The sequence below is a fragment of the Gossypium hirsutum genome, chromosome D07, assembly GCF_007990345.1.
Source record: "Gossypium hirsutum isolate 1008001.06 chromosome D07, Gossypium_hirsutum_v2.1, whole genome shotgun sequence".
NCBI lineage: Eukaryota > Viridiplantae > Streptophyta > Magnoliopsida > Malvales > Malvaceae > Gossypium > Gossypium hirsutum.
In genome coordinates, this window is record NC_053443.1 from 2,784,728 (window position 1) to 2,804,281 (window position 19,554).

A 19,554-nucleotide genomic window follows, 5' to 3' on the forward strand; every position below is an offset into this window, starting at 1 on the left:
ATATAGAGATTAAATTGTTTTAATTTTTATAAGGAAAACTAGAGAAATGTTTTCGCCATTTTCTCTCCAACTTTGATTGAAGATGATTGCAAATAGAATCTTGACAGAATTCGAATAAACATAGTATTATAGGCTTTTTGACTTTATATTCCAATAAACCACGCAGGAAATAAGACAAGTGGAAGCCCAAATTTAAACCATGATGTGACATGTTAATATTTAAAAGAAAGGATGAAATTGAATAAAAATAAAGAAGAAAAAGAGAAAACCGGGGCAACGATAGTGATCACTCAATGCAGCATGAAACAAATACAAAAGAAAATGAGGGTAAACCAAAATGGAGGCCCCCATTACACCATTTGGCTCAACATCATTGTAACAGTATCATATCACTTAAAAGGTTTAAAAAGACTAAAAGAAAACAGTTGAAAGGGGGAGATTTTTCTACTCGAATCTGCTATCTAGACCCTATTTTTATATATTTAGAATTTTCATACAAAAGACCAGTTTATGAACATGAAGCAGATACAGTGAGCATTTTCTTCATCATTTACCACTTTCCAAGCCACTGCTCTCTCATAAGAGACTGCTCTCCCCATGCTTGATAAACAAATACCACCTTGTAGGCACATAAAACCCTGCTCAATCAAAACAAACCATGTATCTCAAATCACCAGCAATATTAAATAAATAAATTAGTTCTTATACGTAAATTAGTCATTTTTATTGCTAAAAGTTGACGTAACTGATGGAATAATCAAACAATGACATTATGTTGATGTACAGCAGAAATTGAACCGAATCCTAATATAGAGGTCTCCATGTTACTTTTATATAATTGCTTGGGATGAAATTTTGATAGCTAGAAAATAGATTTTTTGTCAAACAACTCAATCACCATTTATGTTTGGTACCAAGTGGTTAAGACTGGATAATTCATGGGCATGAAGATTTGATATTATATTCCTCCTTTATGTATTTGTTTTTCCATTTATCCACAGTATATATATATGTGTGTGCTCATATATGGGAAAATGAGAAATGATTTAAAAGAATATATGACCTGCTGCATTACTTGTGGGAACTCTGCAAAGAGGGCTTTTCTTCCATTTTCATCAAATATTTTTTCCAAGCTTACGTTCTGAAGGGCTACCACGGTTGTTTCAAGCATGTCAAGTCCTGCTTGATTGCCAAACATAAAAACCGGCGGTGCCTGCATATATTACCATGTATGTTTTATATCTTTATTATAACAACTGAAATTAAATTAGATTTTCTATTATTAAATGGATCAATTTAATCACTACAATACTATAAAGAATCAAATTAATTAAAATTTAACAAAATTAGTATTATTATTTAATAAAATTCTTTTTTATTAATAACTCAATTCTAAATAAAAATTTCATTTCCAAATCTATAAATTTTAAAGATATTAACTCTTTATTTTAATAAAAAATAATATAATATCCCTATGAGACCTATTACATACTTTTATCAAACAAGCAAGCATCAACTTTCCAATCAAGAATTATTTCCATAGTAAAGTGCAGAAAATATAAATAGTGAAAATTTTCAATATAACTAAATTATATGATAAATATAAAATTCAAATTATGAAAAAAAAATTATTCTATATTTTTTCTTTAAATTTTTCACTTTATTCTAAATAAAATTATATTTTAAATGTAAATTTTTTATAGGATAATATAATATTAAAATAAATAAAATAAAATTGAATTAATTCAAAATACTCTCCTAAATACCTTCATAGAGCAACATAGAATTGCATCTGTGTGATGCCAAAGCGATTTTAGAATGGATTCACTTCCTTCATGTTTGAGCAGTTCCATCCTTAGAAAGCACCTTCAAACAGATATACTAATAACTAAGAATTGGGTTCAAAATGAACAGAGAAAAAAAAAGAGAGATTTGATTGACACACACCTATAGCTTTGACAAATCCAACGAGCTAGTGTCTGTGCTTCAGGAGAACCAGGAGGTGACTGAAAACCAGCATGAGAGCCAAAGTTGGAAGGAGACAGTGCCAATGCTACCCTTTGAACCGAGGCAATGATACTACGAACGTACTGTCGAGCCATAGCAGCTATATTTTCTTGAAGGTGGATCTCATACACAAATTGGAATGCTATTGTCATCACTGATTTTGAATTCCCACATCGACCAGAACGATCACCGGTTGTTTGATTTCCAGCAGTTCCAACTTCAAGTGTGGAGGCAAGATCAAGTGTACGACTTGGACTTGATGCATCCTAACATTAGAATCGAATTCGATTAGTAAGGGACTAACATAGTGAATGAAAACGAATAGACACTTACCGTTCCGGAATCGAGGGGAATGATGCGAAAACCGGAAGGAATAATAAGTGCATCATCGGAGAATGAAGCGTCAATGGGGGCAAAGATGAGTTCAGCACAGCTTCCAACTGCATTCTCATCAACTCCACTACACAGCTGAAATATTCATTCAAGTGATCATAATTATATTGGTTCACGCCATTAAATAATTTCAATTGAAAGATTGTTAGCGACTTGTCAGTACCTGTAAAAGGAAGATATCACCAGGCATGATCATGTCATCTCTATAGTGACCCATATTTTCCAGCCTAATCACCTCCATGAACTATAATAAACACATAAAAGCTAATTTTAGGCTATATATTGCCAATTTGATAGCGAGGATTCGACACAAATTTGTACCTCTTCATGCTCGATTGTGTGAGCCAAGGGAAGAATGACCTGACCACCAAAACTTCCACCTCGAGACATCGGTAAACTACAGGGACCAGCTTTGATAGCAGCAGCAGAGTAAGCATCAATGCCACTATCAGCCCACTCCGATCGATGTTCTCGTAAGAATCTGAGAAGTATTGCTGGAGGCACATTCTAACAAATAGAAAGAAAGAACATTCTTGAGTTTTCTTATAACATTCTTGAGTTTTCTTATCCTTCATAACTAGTAATTAGATCTTCTGCTTTAATTCACATACTTGCAACACATGTAGAACTGACCTGCAATAACATGGATGCTTTGGCACATAGAACCGCGGTGCCTACCGAAGGAAATCCATTACTGTAAGAAAGATTTATACCCATTATCTTGCCAGGAGAGGAGTTCACAAGGAGGGTAATATCATCAGCACCATCACTTTCCAACATAGACCATCCTTCATCAGTAAATCCATTAACAGCCTCATTAAAGCCCCTGGAAATAGAACGAGTTAGATTGCCATATATATATGTGTGCGTGTGTGTGTGTGCTTTTCTGTGTGTATACATATGTATATTGAAAAATGATCTGCTGCACAAACAATGTACACTGAAGGGACCAATTTACTCATTGACTTATAACATAGGGACCTGCCAGGTAGTTTAATCGAATTATGAAAGAGTGAGATGAACATACTTGCTCAATTTCTGACTGAGTGCACGTAGAGCTGCAGGTCTTCTTCCCCAACCAGTAACATTCGGCTGAGATATTTCTTGAGAAATCTGCCTTAAATGACGCAAAGCCTGCATAAATGACAAAAAGTCATAAAACTTGTCATATCCAAACCATGAAAAATATTTAGTTGTTATAGATTCTAGGAATAGTCTTACTTACCGCCATTGTTGTCTTCTGAGCAAGTAATGTTGAGGACTCATAGAGGGGGCGCAACACTTCAGGAACACTCCAGGGCTACATACAAGCAACAATGTGATATATTGTCCATGTTAATAATAATAAAAATAATAATAATAGTAAGCAAGGTAAGTTGCATATATGTATGTATGTATGTATACCTCCAAATCCATGTGATCAACAACGTGAATGATGGATCCACCGCCTTCACAAGGCCTAATTAGGTAACCACTAGGCAGCATTTCTGCTCTAACGAAATTCGCTGCTGGCGGCACATTCGGACCGTTCTGAGTATTGTTAAGTGATCTTTCACATACCTATAAGAAGCAATATTGTCACAATAACAATCAAAACTATAACAGATGAAGTTTTTTACGGTAAAGGAATAACAAAAGGTAGTAGCATACCACAAGACTACCATCTTCTAAAACAGATGTGTAGCGCAGCAACCAGAAGTCACGAGCTGGTGCCAAAGTTGTTGGCGCATAGAGCTGAAAGAAGATGATGAAATTTTATGGTACTTTTGTTGAAATTGAAAGGGAAAGGAAAATGGGGGTAGTGAGTGTACCTGCATGTAAAGCAGTTCAATGGTCCCACCGTTTCCAGTGGACAACACGTTTATAACATCCACAGCTCGGCAATCACGGAACCATGACGGCCGATCTTTAAGGATTTCAGCGACCTGAAGGATATATATACATATGTAAAAGTTAAGTCTTCAATAAGATATGTTCTCACACTTGGCTACGTTAGGATTACACTAACACAAGGAAAGTAAGAGAAAATTACACTCTTTTTTTTTAATAATTTCGAAAGCCTTCCTTTTCCTTGAATTATTTAGTTTTTATTTACCGGAGAAGCTATGGACAAAAAAGTAGGGTTTATTTTAAAATGTAAATTAACATTTTTACACTCTTTTTTTTAATAATTTCGAAAGCCTTCCTTTTCCTTGAATTATTTAGTTTTTATTTACCGGAGAAGCTATGGACAAAAAAGTAGGTTTATTTTAAAATGTAAATTAACATTTTTATCTTCTTTTTTTTTTTTTGTAAGTTATGTTATAAAAAATGATATAATTGATAATTTCCTTTACTTTCCAAGTTTAATTAAATAAATATTGCAAATATATATATTACTTTCCTTTACTAAAATGCATTTACTTTATAATTATTTATCCAAACATAAAGTTATAGTGAGCATTCGGTCAAATCCAATGAAAGAATTTGAAAACGAGTCCTATTTTATATCGAATAAACTTTTCTTGAGTTAAATAAAAAAAAATAGACAAATTAAATTACAACCTTGATGACAATTTGACTAAATTCCAAGTTAGAACAGGTATTAACATAAAAGAAAAATAAGAGAATTTAGATTTTTTTAAGGTTTTTTTAATATTATATAATTTTTATTCTTTCATAATTTTTCTAATTTAATAAATTTTTGGATTTTTGAAGATTATTTGGAATTTTATGTAATTATTTTCAATTTTCAAATGATTTTTTTAAAGATTTGTCTTTATATTTATTTTTATAAAAATTTTATTGAATTTTTTAATTTTTTAAAAATATTTTTAATAGTATATAATTTTTATAAAAATGTTTAGTTGATTTTTTTTTTGAATTTGAGGGATTAATTTACTTAATTTAAAAATTAACATGGAATCAAGGAGGAATTTAAACCAAAGAAAAAAAAAGCCTAAACTCCAAAACATTGTTTTGTTATTTGAAAATTTGGATATTTGAGATGTAAAATATCAAATTTAATAACTTAATTACTCGAATAAATTCTTCTTCTTCTTTTATAAATTTTCGAAATAAAAGTTACCCTGGTAGGATCAAGTCCCACAAGCCCGCATGCACGTGCTGCCACTCCAGTGCAACCATGAGAAATAGCAACGATTCCAATAGAATCCGGACCAGGCTGCAGAGATAAGAATCACATGTTAGAAATGAAAGAGTTGTTCATCTTCACAAAAAAAGGCATGTTATCCTAGGACAGATATAATATTTCAAAAGAGGCATTCATTGTCATTAGTATATTAAACAATGAAGACCCTTAACCCATGAAGCAATAGAGAAAGTGGGATAGTGGGGTTATCCTCCTAGATATTGACATAACAAAATATGTGGGTTTTGATGTTGCTTAGAAGATTAGCAACATTGTTCTACTTTTTTTACAGAAAAGATATTGATCTGGATAATGACAAACCATAATGGAGTATATAGTTTAATGAGTAAAAAGAATAATGACAGAGAGCAAGCAGTAAACCTTCATCCCAGGCATTTGGACCCACTCCACAGCGGTTCCAGTGGCCTTTGATAAAAACTCTGTTAAAGTTTCATCTGCAATAGACAAAAGTCTAGAAACCATACAAACCATATAAGACACCAACAATGGTTTTAATTTTCTGAGAAGCGAGAACAGAAAGTGACATAACGAAAAGAGAATTCCACCACTAACCCTGCAGGACTGGCATCCCTTGGAGGATGCTGAGGAGTCAAATGGTGTTGATGACCACTTGTCACCACTGAGTCACAGCTTGTATCTGTGGTGGCTAACCCCGCCTGCTGTTGAGACTGTTGGCGAAAGTAGCTTTTTTCACAAACAAGTTGGGAAACTTGTTTTTGTAACCTATCGTTCTCCTCCATTAACAGTTTATTCATGGCTGTCAACTTCCTGTTTACAGCTTGGAGACGAGATGCCTCTTTCCTTTGTTTTTCTCTACATCTGTGGAAAACGAAAACCCATCATCATCATCAACTCAACTGAGTGAATTACTATATAAAAAAGGTTGTGGATTTATATATATATAAAGAGTAATGACCTGCGATTTTGGAACCAAACTTTGATCTGCTTAGGCTCGATGTTGGAGAGGATAGGGTACTCACGAATGAGCTGTTGACGACGCATAGAGCTAGGCTTAGGACATTCATAGTAAAGACGTTCTAAAGCTTCGACTTGCTCGGGTGTGTACCTCACATATTTCCCATTATCCATTGCTATCTTGTTCCCTTCTTTGCAGGATGAGGTCACCGCCATCATCACGTCTTTCCCCCATCAAAAAACAAAAACAATAAATTTTTTTTTCAAATGCATGCGTAAAGGAATACATCTATAATAGTACTAGTAAAAAGGAGAAAAACAAAACATACCCTTTTCTTTTCTTTTTTCTCTCTCTGGGAACTTTTACAAACGCAATCGGATCACCGGCGGGACCTCAAAACTCCATTCGAATTCTCAAAAAGATCAAAGAAAAAAAAAAGAAAAAATCTTTGGTTTGGGTTGCTGTTGTAGATGGTTTTGTGTTAGTGTGGCGACAGCAAAGGAAGGAACATGTTGGAGAAGATGATAGAGGTGTGTTTTTGTTAATGTTTTGTTTGTGGATGGTGACAAAGAAAGAGAAGAGAGGTTTGTGAGAAAGTTTCAGGCTGGGGGGGCGGTGTTAAAATAAGGAAGATGGGTGTTTGAAGGAAATGAAAGTGAGGGAGTAGAGTCAGAGAGATGATATGAAGGGTTGAAAACTGGAAGATTGGGGGTGTTGGAAGGAAAATTACTTCTCTTTTAAACCGCTCTTTAACTACTTGCTTTTTCCTTTTTTGTTTCACTCCCTAATTTTTGTTGTCAGCCTTTTACGTCAAAATATGTTTTTTAATATAGGATAGAGGTGGTTTTTTACACAATATTTAAAATTATAGCTCTTTCTCAATTATTAAATAGAAAAATAATATGTTTCATTAATAATAATGTTCAAATCAATCGAGTTAAGACTTAATCGATCACGTAAAAAATAATTAAAATCAAATATGAAAATATTATTTTATATAGTATGTGGAGGTTTTTTAACAGTTTTTTTTATATATTATAAATAGGTTTAAAGTTAAGAAATGTCTATAATAAAAATTTTAAAAATTAAATATATAAATAAAGTAATATTTTTTACTTTGTTAACCTACTTATCAAGTTTCTAAAAAAACTCTATACTTTGTAGTATATAAAATAATTATATTAAAATATAAAAGATAATTCTATATATAAAATTAATTTTGTGACATTTCAATTAATTATATTAAAAAATAATGATAACTTAGATGATAATACATCTACGATGTAGGTGAATTTTTTTTAATAAATATATTTATTAAAATTTTATATAAAAATTAATTGATATTTTGTTACAATAGAATAGTTAATTTATTAATTATGTATGATTTTTCAGGTTGAAGTTGCGTTATTAATTTTTATTGATTTATTATATAATAATAAAAATAAAAACACACCCTTATAAAATATAACTTAATTTGTATATAAAAAAGGTGTTTTTATAATTACGTATTTTAAATTATATATTTTGATTATAGTTATCCGAATGTATTCTTTGTAATCGCAATATAACTATACTTATAACTTAAAAGAAAACTTACATATATTAATTGAAAATTACATTATGTTTAACATATAATTATATTAAAATGTGATATAATTTATAATTTAATGATAATTAAATGTTTTTATATAATTTTAAATTTTAAAAATGATATTATATGAATATCAAATATATATACAACATAAAATATATGTGAAAAAATAAAAATAAATGGAGAGCCCTCGAAGGTTCTCCGTTGAACTAAAATATTCAATAACTGTAGTATATAGTATACACACTATTACATATTGGATGATAGACTCACTCGGATCCCCACTCTCAACTTAGGCGCTTGCTTTCCTTCTCTTTTTCTTTAGTGAAATTTCCCTTTAACATGGTTCTCTAATCTAATTAAATCTGCTTTGTTGGATTACGTGGCACTCTAAGTTTAAAAAATAAAAAAATTTTAGACAATGATGTGGTACAATCTAAGAGAGTTGTTCAGTGTTTTAATAGCCGAACCCATGGCTCAATAGGTTAGACCAGGAGTTATCAATTCAACTAATTTGATCGGTTTGACAATTAGGCCAACAATATTAATTTACTTGGACTTTTAGATTTTTATGAATTTTTAATTATTTGTTAGTTCGACGGTCGAACTGATTGAATTACTAAAATACTGCATATGACACTTTGAGATTGTATCACATCATCATCTTTTTTTTTTCAAGTGGTGATGTGGCACTGAGATTGTGCCACATCATCAAACTATTAGAATTTTCAATAGTTTAATGATCAAAATGGACTTAGTTGTTAAGTTCAAATGGACCAAAAAAAAGTACAAGTATCAAAATGAAGCTAATTGTCAAGTTCAGGGGCTAATAGGGGTGAGCAAAACTTGATCCGATCGAAAAATTTTGAATATCGAGTTAATTGAACCGAGCTATTCGAGTTATTTGAGTCAACTCGAATAAGTAATTCAAGTTTCAAGTTCAAGTCGAGTTGAACTTTACAATTCGAATAACTCGAATAATTTGAATAATTTGAAAATTAAATTGGTGTAAATACCCCTTTGATCCCTGTCAATTTTGAAAATGAGTTAATTAGTCTCTCTCAACAAAAATTACAAAAAAAATTCAAAATAGTTTTTAAAATTAAAAATATTTATAAAAATTTCAAAATTTATATATTTTAAAAAATATATAAATTTTTAAAAAAAATCTAAAGAATATATAAAGAAAATTAAAATTTTAAAAATTTTCTAAAATAATAAATTTGGGACCTAAATAAGTTAATTAATTATTTGAGTTTATCATACTAAAGTATATTATTTTTTATTATTTTGCTTTGAAAATGTTTATATATATATATGGTTTCAAATTTATATGATCTAACATGTAATCAGTTACATTGTAACAAGATTTTAATTTGACATGTTAAATTTTTTAAGTTAACTTGAACAATTTCACTCGATTAGACTCGACTCGAATTTCATTTTACTCGAATCGATTTGAAAAAAATTTTAAGTCGATTTAGGATGATAAAATAGGGCTCGTCAACTCGATTAACTCAAAAAAATTTTACTCAATTCGATCAATTTAAAATGCTCACCCCTAAAGACCAATGTGGATCTACTCGCCAAGTTGAATGGCCAAAAGTGACATTATTGTCTCTATTTTTTCACGATTATTAACAAAATGAATTTAAATGAATAAAAAATTACAAATTTAGAAATCAAAATGGATAAAAAAAAAGTTTAAAGGTGAATATGAAGGAAAAACTACATTATCCAAAAAAGAATTATGGAGAATGCATGCGGCCTTGGTTTCTAATAAAATATATCACACCACCTTTCCTCTCTCATCATCATCGTCGCCATCATGAATCATCATCATCTTAACTCCCTTATATTGTGACATAATAATCAAATATATGCTTTCATGTATTTTCTTTTTCCTAGGATGCTATGCTACATCACCCCCAACGCTCTACATTTCTTCGCCTATACTTTGCCATCTCCATTACAATGCCTAATTTCATTATCAATAACTCCAAAGAATGGGCTGTTCCCCATAAATGATTTGAAAACGTCTATTCTATTAGCGTACCCATTTCCACCATAATTTTAGATTTTATATTTTTTCGAAATACGTGAATTATACGTATATATATCATGTCAAGTTATATTCATGACGTGGGTGAAGAAATAAATGTACAAAAAGTAAAGTGGAATGATAAAAAATTGACCTCACGAGAATACATTTTATTTTTTATCATATTATTAAATTTACGTTTAAAAATAACTATAATATTTAATTTAGAATTATTAATTTTAAAATTTTGAAATAAAGTAAAAGTTGTGATAGTTGTACATTTAAAAATAATTATAATTTAATACAAGTTGTGGAAATTACGCATTTAAAAATAAGTAAATTTTAATTTACAATTATTAGTTAAAAAGTTGTACTGATTTTAAAATTGAGTTATTACTTTAATACAACTCTAAAAATAAAATATAAGGAAAAGTTGTGATAATTATAATTATACTTTACAAATTATTAGTTTAAAAATTGTGCTAATTTTATTTTTATTGTATTAATTATCACTTAATTATTAATTAGTTATTATTTTGAATTACGATACTTTGCATTAAGAGTAAACTACAATATGAGTCACCAAATTATGGGCAAAATTCCGTTTTAAAATCTCAAAACCTCAACTTTTTCAACACTTATCAAACATTAATAACTTTAATTAAACATTAAAAATATGAACTTTTAAAATGGGGAGTAAATATTTTGCGACATTCACTGTTTAAATTTTTACCATTTCCTTCTTTAAAATTAACTTGCACGGAACTTATAATAGAAAATGGATTAAACTATAAATTTATCAAAAACATTGAAGTTTATCCCTAGCTATATTTTTATGGGTTGATATTTAGTACGTATTTGGATTTTTCTTTTATTTTTAATAGCATACGGATTAAATTGATCTATTTAATAATAAAATGATTAATTTGATCCAATCCATGTAATACAGAGACCTCCCAAATATTTTAGGCATAATAATTTATTTGGCCCTTCAACTTTACAAAAAAGTCAATTTAGCTCTTCATTTAATTTTTTTTTTACATTTTTAGCTCTTAAACTTGTGTTTTTTGTTGAATCACCCCAAAATTAATGAAAAAATTAACATTTTTTAACTTTGTTGAGGTTGCATACACGTGAATTGCCATATGGATGTGTACCTCAAGTTAACAAACGTTAATTTTTCATCTATTTTGAGGTGGTTTGATAAAAAAAAATACAAGTTCAATGACTAAAAAATACTAAAAATTAAATGGAGAGCTAAAATATTTTTTTTTGTAAAATTTGAAAGCCAAAAAATTATTATGCCAATATTTTAACCCTCGAATAAGTAAATTAAAATTCAAAATCCCCAAACTTATTTAATACTCAGTCGGATTTGCTTTACCAATACTCATTATAACATATATCTTGAGAGTTAATCACTTAAAATAGAATTGTCAAAGGAATTCACCTTTTTGTTTGATGGATCTCTTTCTAAGACAAAACGAGTCAATGCCACTAAAGGAAAAAAAAAATATTTGGTAAGTCAATGAAGGGTCATCTCAAGAATCCCAATTTCAAACCCTTTTCACTTGGGTCCTCCTATCAATTTAATTATCATTAAGGGATTAAAAGAAAAATCCGAGGTTTCCAATTTTTTAAGCAATTGGGTAAAAAATAAGGGCAAAGCAATGGCAGACCAAGTTAAGTGGTATGCTTTGATTCTTGGGTTACCCGCATCCTTAATTAGACTTTTTATCCGCTATCAATGGCTATACTACGCGTCTTTTTCTTTTACATTTACGTATACTTACATTTTATTCATTTCTTGTTTCAATCATTCTACCTTCAATTTTAATGTTGGATTTTTTTTTTACAAAAAAATATTTTAAAATAGGTTCGTCGTAAAGAAAATTACCAATCCTCAATTTTGATTTAAATTTGTGTTATACATATAAAAGAATAGAGGGAAATGAAACTTATCTTTGACCTAGACCCTAAATTGATTCACCAAACTCGAACAAACCCAGCAAATCAAAGAAGAGACAAATGCAACCGGGTCAGTGAAAGCATGAGCCCAGCAAGCCTAGAGTTCAAAGGACGACTGCAATAAGTTAAGCCAATTGTTGATAAATACTTGTACAGGTTGTTGTAACAGAATCACCTATAAAAGGGAATCTATATCGGAATCATAAATGAAATTGCAGAAATTTCTCTTCTAAAACTTCATTCTTTCTATTCTATGTCCCTAATTTCTAAAAAATTCAATTACAAATTTACCCACATCGTTACTAATTGGTATCAGAGCTGACAAAAATCCACTTTAAACCGGAAAAATCTAAGAAAACATTGACCATTGTTGGACTGGATGGAACTAGCTTGCAAAAAGAAAGCACAGATGCAAAATTTGAAGAACAATAGAAAGTATTGAGGCTAGATTCGCAGAGACTCCATGGTACATAACTAAAATTTTGAATATGTTGTCTCAAAAGGGGATAGACCACTACCACAAGATAGTGCAATTGTTCACAACAAGCTCAATCACATATGGTAGTCATATTTATCAAAACTTGATGGTAAAAAACCCATACACGTAATGACTTTAAAATTAATCCAAACAAATGACCAAGATAAAGGTTAACCAAATATGTCAAACCTTAATTTATACTACTTTAGGTTAACCAAGTCTTTGATTTAAGCTTAAAAGATAAAGGTGGAATGGGACACAACAATGGCTTAATACAAAAGGGCAAAAAAAAGAAGAGTAAATTGGTGTTGTTTAGTGGTAATTTTGTTTTTAATTAATTTTATTGCAAGATGTCAACGGCTGTTAATAAAAAAAAAAAGGTGGCTGCTAAAAGTGCTAACATACCCCGCCACTCCCGCTTGTTCCATTGAAAACGGTGCCACTAAGAAGATTGCGCTCAAATTTTTAAAATTTTCCTCTTTTTCTTTTAAAAATGGATCAACGAATAATGGTTTGACGCGTGCCCCACAAGAGGTTGTAACGTGAGGTTGACGCCAGCTGACCATGTCCTCCTGGCCTGTGTAAGTTTTTAAAAGGCAATGACTTTAATTTTGTATAATAGTGTTTTATAAAGACCAAACATTAATCTACAAACAAAGGTGGAAAAACAATCCACTTTCTGGGACGTTATAATGTAGATTTTTTAAAAATATTTTGAAATTCTAAAAATGGCAGCGAAATCTAGTGGTAATTATCGGTTTGATTTGGTTGAATTTTTTTATTATTGTTATTTTTTAACCATACCTTATAATTCATTTTGGTTTAATTAGGTTTTCGATTTTTCATATTAATTTTAGATTTTAAATTTTTAAATTTTTATTTTATGATTTTTGAATATTACTTAGAAAAGGTTTAAAGTATTTTTCATAAATATTTTTAAATAAATAATAATCAATAACTTTTATATAATTAATTTTAATTTTACGATATAAAATAAATGTTTTTTATTTAAAATTATAAATTAAATAAAACAATAGAATTCAATTCGACTTCGGGGTAATTTTTAACTTGCATTCCATTAACCGTCTAAATACCTTAATTCAAGTCGGTTTTCAATTTTTCTCGCTTAGCTGGCCATTGATTTTTGTTTAACTATGTATTTTATAATCCTTAAATTATGTTGTATGATAAATGAAATTATTAAACTAGTTATTAGACTAAGTGCTTGAAAGGAGTGATAGGAAAGTAGACACTTCTTTGGCACCGAATCTGGAAACTAAAAACACAAAGAACACATGGGATTGTTTACATAGTTCAGTCTCTTTAAGTCAGTGGAGCCTAGCTCGGTGAGAAATATTCACCCTCTTCACCAGTTACAACAAGTGAACCTAATCTATAATACACCCCATGATGATTCTTCTCACTTTCGAACATTGAAGAACAATACTCTCGCAGCTAAGTTCACCCCACAAGCCAACCGTGGACTCTTGTCAGTTAATCATATAGAATTTCAATCCAATTCAAATGTCCATGTTCTTTTGAGTGATTTAATTCGATCTAATTTTCAATAAGAGTCTCGCGAATAATATGATCTATTCAAACCGTTCAATAAATTGTCAATACTCAAATATGAAAATTGTCACTCAACAACTCCAGTACTAGTAAAGTGGGCACTTTATTAACACTTCTAGTTTCGTATTTTTCAACAATAAATATTAAAAAATAACATATTGGTATTCTTGCAATCAATCACCAAATTTTAATTTAAATGTAAATTTTAAGATAATTTTTAATTTAATGAAATAATTAAAAATATTTTTTTATAATTAATTTAAATAATAATTACAATTATTAAAAATCTAGTGATAAGAAATTTAAATATTAAGATAAATATTATTTATCTTTATTTTAATTAAATATTATTTATCTTGATGATCATTTTTATATTGTATTAATTTTTTAAAATTTGAACATTAAACCATTTTTTTAAGGATAAATAATTAAATGGATATTATCTGTGCATATAATATATATATGTATGCATATATAGATTTTATTGATTAAAATGATTATTAATCAATAGTTGATATTATACGTGCATTTAGGGTATATTATTGTGAATTTATACATAGATAATTATTAATATATACTATTTTTTTGGGCATATATTCAATATAAATAATACCTAAAAGATATATATATGGATAAATATATAATAATATCTAACTAAAATATATTGTGCACATATATATTAATATAAATAATACCTGAAAAATATTGTGTATTTAATTATTTATTAAAATAATAAAATGATTAAAAATCTATGCATATTTATGGAGTCGTATCTATTAAAATCAAAGATCAATAAAATATGTATGCAATTTTATTATAATTTGCCAATATATGTGCATATTTGTGAAGTCGTATCTACAAACACATATCTAATGATCTAAATCATAAAACAAAAGGACAATGTACTTCGTAGTCACTTCTATGTGCGTCATGGACTTCAAGAGCTTTAACAACGCTCTAAACTATCCTCATCTTTGGAGTTCACCGTAGCTTGATGCGGCCCATCATCGTCGATGTCACCAATTTTTGTTGTACTTGACCTTAGAGCCGTCTTCGCCCTGGAACACCCATCGAAATTCCAAGGAATCTCTTTAGGGTTTTGGTTGGATAAATTTGATTGGTGTTTTTTATGGGTATTTTGCTTGGAATTCTTTTTGGGGATTTGGTATTCTTCTAAAAAGTTATCTGTAGCCTTTTTATTTTCTCATATGCTACTTTTAATAGAAACTTTTGAAACTCTTCCTATATTAGCTTGATTTACTACTTAGATAGTTTTTATAATATTTATGCATATAATTTATTAATTTATTTTTAATTTTAAAAAATGCATAGTTAACTTATGATAATTTTTAGAAAAAAATTGTTTAGATAATTTAAATGATTTATTTTTAGATAATTATTTAGATGAATTTATTAATAATATATTAATGACTTAGATTATTTAGATCATTTATAGTCTTCAATAAATATGTTAATTTTAAATAAATAATTTATGATTGTAAAAAAATATAAAATAAAATAAAAAATATTAAATTTTAGTTAAAATATATAATTATTTTTTATAATTAAAATAAGTTAACTTTATGATTTAATTTAAAAAATTATTAAAATTATTAATTAAACATCGACATTATTAACATATTAATATATTTAAACCAAATTATTAATAATTATTAAACACCAATATTATATTATTAATAACTTAAATTTTATATTTTTATGATATTAATAAATTATTCCTTAAACCTAATCATACTAAATTGTTTTATAATTTCTATATAATTTTAAACAATTTACGTTTAATATTAATTTTTTTAGTGATTTGATTTAATACCCGTGCAATGCATAATTATAAACAATAATTAAAATAATTTTAGTTTAGACATCCAATTTTTATTTAAATATTGTAATTTCAAAAATAATATATTCATTAAAAATATATTATATTTCAAATTATATTTGCTTTGTAGTAAATATATCCCGTTTGTCCAATTTTTATTTATATATTTATCACATGATTTATAATACTTTTATTTATAGATTTAGTTAAATAAAAATATTATTATTTTATAATTTTTTATTTTAAAATATTTAGAGAGGATAATTTGATAGGAAACATATAAAATAATTTTTAAAATTATAGAAATTAAATAAACTATTTAAAAAATTATAAAAAAATAAAGTGATCAAATTATATAAAATATCAAAATTAGAGAGACCGAAACAAAAATTTGACCTCCTCCTTATATATAGGTCTCCGCCATCGTTGGCCCTCGTTCCAACTCTTCAAAACCTGGTTCCAAAACAAGGATTGTAAACAGTAATATGTGACCCATATTTTAATATCGTCAATAGATTGAAATTTGTATATTTGATATATATTAAAAAATAATTAAAAAAATAAGAAAAGAAAACTTAAAACTTAAGTGGCAAATTATAAGATTTGGCCCTCCAAATTCCCATATCATCATGGGATTAAGATTCGAATCCTATAACTCTAATCATGTTTACAAATTAGATTGTAGTTAACGACGAACATCATAAAAAGTAGGTGAGCAATTAACAGCAACAAGACAAGCGTGTAGTTTAAGTATATCATACACTTGTGTTTCTTTAATCTTCTCTATATCATTACAAAAAGTTGCTCAATATATCTCATCAAATCAGTCACTTTGATGACAAAAAAAATTGATTTAATTAAAGATTCTTATTAGGTTATTTTATAGACTGGCGTCAGATCACATCAAGATCTATTCGAAGACTGATCTTATAACATCTAGATTCACATGCAACAAAGATAAGACCCCGTAAGTTTAGTACCAACATTTTTCAAAGTATGATCGGGTTATATATGACATCTCATTTTAGTAACGCGAAGTTTCTCTCCTGCATAGATACTCTGCTCACAATTGTCCAAATACTTTTAAACTATCACCAACGACTCTCCACACATCGTGTAAACTTTCTCCTACTTTTCACTCCTATTCTTTTATATGCTTTGTATATATTTAATGTTGAAATATATGGTTTAAGACACAAATATTTAAAAATAAGAAAGAATAAAAAATGGAGATAGCAATATCTTGGGTGAATAAAAGAAGGGTGTCTCATAGGATTTTGTCATGTGAATTGCACAAGAAAGGAGACTGCACCAAAATTTGGACATGATTTTCAATGTACCTACTTTCATGTATATATATATATAATACAGTATAAATGTTGGAGTAACGTAGCATGAGCTATAGTAATAGCTTCAAACTTTGTGAAGAATCAAAGAAGAAGCACGCGCAGTCAAATGAGATTTTTCCGAGTGAGATGGGGGTCTAAAAAAAAAAAGGTAGATGTTAGGGCGGGCCGTTAACGAAGTGGGGCCCCACTTAACGGCGGGGAAATAGAGAGATTTGGCCCACTTCTGGCCCATCATTATGATTTTGCTACTGCCAATACTTCATGTTTCATGCATTTTCAATTTATTTTAGATGCAATGATGATGGCAATTAATTCTTTTTAATTTTATAAAGTTAAATTAAATTAAAATTACTTGCCGCTTGATTAATTTTTTTTATTATACTTTTAAGAAGTGAAGTGTAAAAACTTCCATAATAATGTATTGGATATTTTATTATCATTTTATAAATATTTGTAAACCCTTTCACTTATGGTAATATAATTGCTTATTTGTATTTGTATTGGATTCAATTTTGGTTTTTAAAATTTTCGGTTTAATCGATTTTAAAATTTGGTTAATTTATTTATTTAGTCGAGTTTTGGTTTTAATATCTAAATTTAAATATTAAACTTAAATAACCCATTAAATTTCAATACTCCTAAAAGCCGAAATCTATTAAGACTTTTAGACCCAATACCCATTAAACTTTAAAACCCAAATTAAAGTAAAAAAAATGAATTTGAAAAGATATTCATTTTATCATTTAGTATATAAGCTAAATAATAAAAAGCCTATAAAGGATTATTCACCGTCATAGACGGTAAAGGACAATCTTCATCAACACAATAAAGGCTTCAGCCTCAGAATCTGTACAACATTATGACATGTTGACAATTGACCCTGTCACAACTCAAGCACGAGATATTTAGAGTGATTGCAAACACTTAACATGATAAGGAAATTCACCCCTGATGGTCTAAAGCGATAGGCAAAAATTGGAAAAAGAACCGAGCATCCACCAAATTGGAGAGGACGGCGACAAAACTATTCTTAAAATCACTTGTAAAAGTAAGACTACATGCATAGGCAATACTAAAAAAAGATGCTACAAGAGCATACAAAAACTTCTAAAAGTGAAGACTTATTAAACAATAGAAAACAAACAAAAAAAACATATAAAACTTAATATAACATGGATCAAAATCGACTCGTGAAATTATTTATTATTCTGAAATACAATCAAAAAAGAAATAGAAATAGATTAAGAAGCCGATGAAAAGCCACCCACTTTTCAAGAGAAACTGCTGGTGGCTATTGGAGTTTCAACAATGACAAAAATCGTAATCTGTCATTCACAACTTGTGAAGATAATAAGGATACCCACAAAATAAATTTGTAAACTAAAAATAGAGAAAACACATGGAGTGGACATAAAGAAGAAAGAAATAGAGGGTTGGTGGGAGGGAGAAAAAGACGGACAGTAGCTAACTTAGAGGTTGACATCGTCGCTAGACAAAACAAAAAAGAAGAAGCAAATGGCTTAAAAAAAATTCTTTTAGAGTTTTCAAAATATAAAAAAAATAAAATTTTACTTTTTAAAGCTCAATTTAGTTCATCCATTTTATCAACTTTTCACCTAAAAAATTAAAAGTGATACAATAACAAAATAAAAAAAAAATCAAAAGTGATGCCATAAAAAAAAACTAAAAGAAAAATTGAAATTGAAAAAAAAAAGAAGAAAATTGACCTTAATTAGAAAATAATATTTTTTTGTCTAACTCAAACAACATAAAATAAATTCTAAAAATCGAATCGATTAGTTTATACGATTTATATAGATAATTCATTTTATTCAATTTTTGGCATAAGAAAACAAAACGGATCGAATGTAACCCTAATTAAAACTTTGAAAGTCTATGTTCAAATTTCATCGTAATAAATTTTGTATTTACATTGAGTTGTGTAAATGTTCTATGGTTTAAGTGAACATATGAATTTCACATTAAAAAAGATAAATTTATTCGTAAGAGTTTAAATATGATGTTAATGAAATTGAAACTCATATAGTAATTTATTGATATTTAGTTAATTATTCAGTGAAATACAAATATGGTGAACTAAATGTATATTTAAAATTAAAAATAATAAATAAAAATTAATAACTATTGATTACAGTGTTAAGACATATTTTACTTTAAAAAAAAGAACATAAATTTAAATATTGGAGATAATATTATTAAAAGGGCAACCACAAATCTTAAAACAAAC

At 28.4% G+C, this 19,554-nt stretch overlaps 1 protein-coding gene across 1 annotated transcript; it reads right to left on the bottom strand.

Annotated features, from left to right (window-relative positions):
- Nucleotides 1-283: 283 nt before the first annotated feature.
- Nucleotides 284-7,182, bottom strand: LOC107953846 (homeobox-leucine zipper protein ATHB-8). The gene is made up of 18 exons (XM_016889277.2): nt 6,796-7,182; nt 6,468-6,690; nt 6,104-6,370; nt 5,912-6,002; nt 5,468-5,563; nt 4,212-4,325; nt 4,051-4,134; nt 3,805-3,960; nt 3,626-3,700; nt 3,428-3,534; nt 3,034-3,226; nt 2,722-2,907; nt 2,564-2,644; nt 2,341-2,475; nt 1,948-2,273; nt 1,767-1,866; nt 1,064-1,213; nt 284-638 (listed from the first exon to the last, which is right to left on the bottom strand). The coding sequence occupies exons 2-18, from the start codon at nt 6,683-6,685 to the stop codon at nt 492-494; spliced, it is 2,526 nt and encodes an 841-aa protein (XP_016744766.2). The 5' UTR covers nt 6,686-6,690; nt 6,796-7,182; the 3' UTR covers nt 284-491.
- Nucleotides 7,183-19,554: the final 12,372 nt, after the last annotated feature.

Excerpts from the sequence above, each read along its gene's own strand:
- LOC107953846 (XM_016889277.2), bottom strand. The coding sequence starts at position 6,685 with ATGATGGCGGTGACCTCATCCTGCAAAGAAGGGAACAAGATAGCAATG. Across the intron at positions 3,227-3,427 it reads CTCAGTCAGAAATTGAGCAA|GGGCTTTAATGAGGCTGTTA; the intron begins GTATGTTCATCT and ends TTCTATTTCCAG. Across the intron at positions 639-1,063 it reads TCCCACAAGTAATGCAGCAG|GGTTTTATGTGCCTACAAGG; the intron begins GTCATATATTCT and ends TTGATTGAGCAG.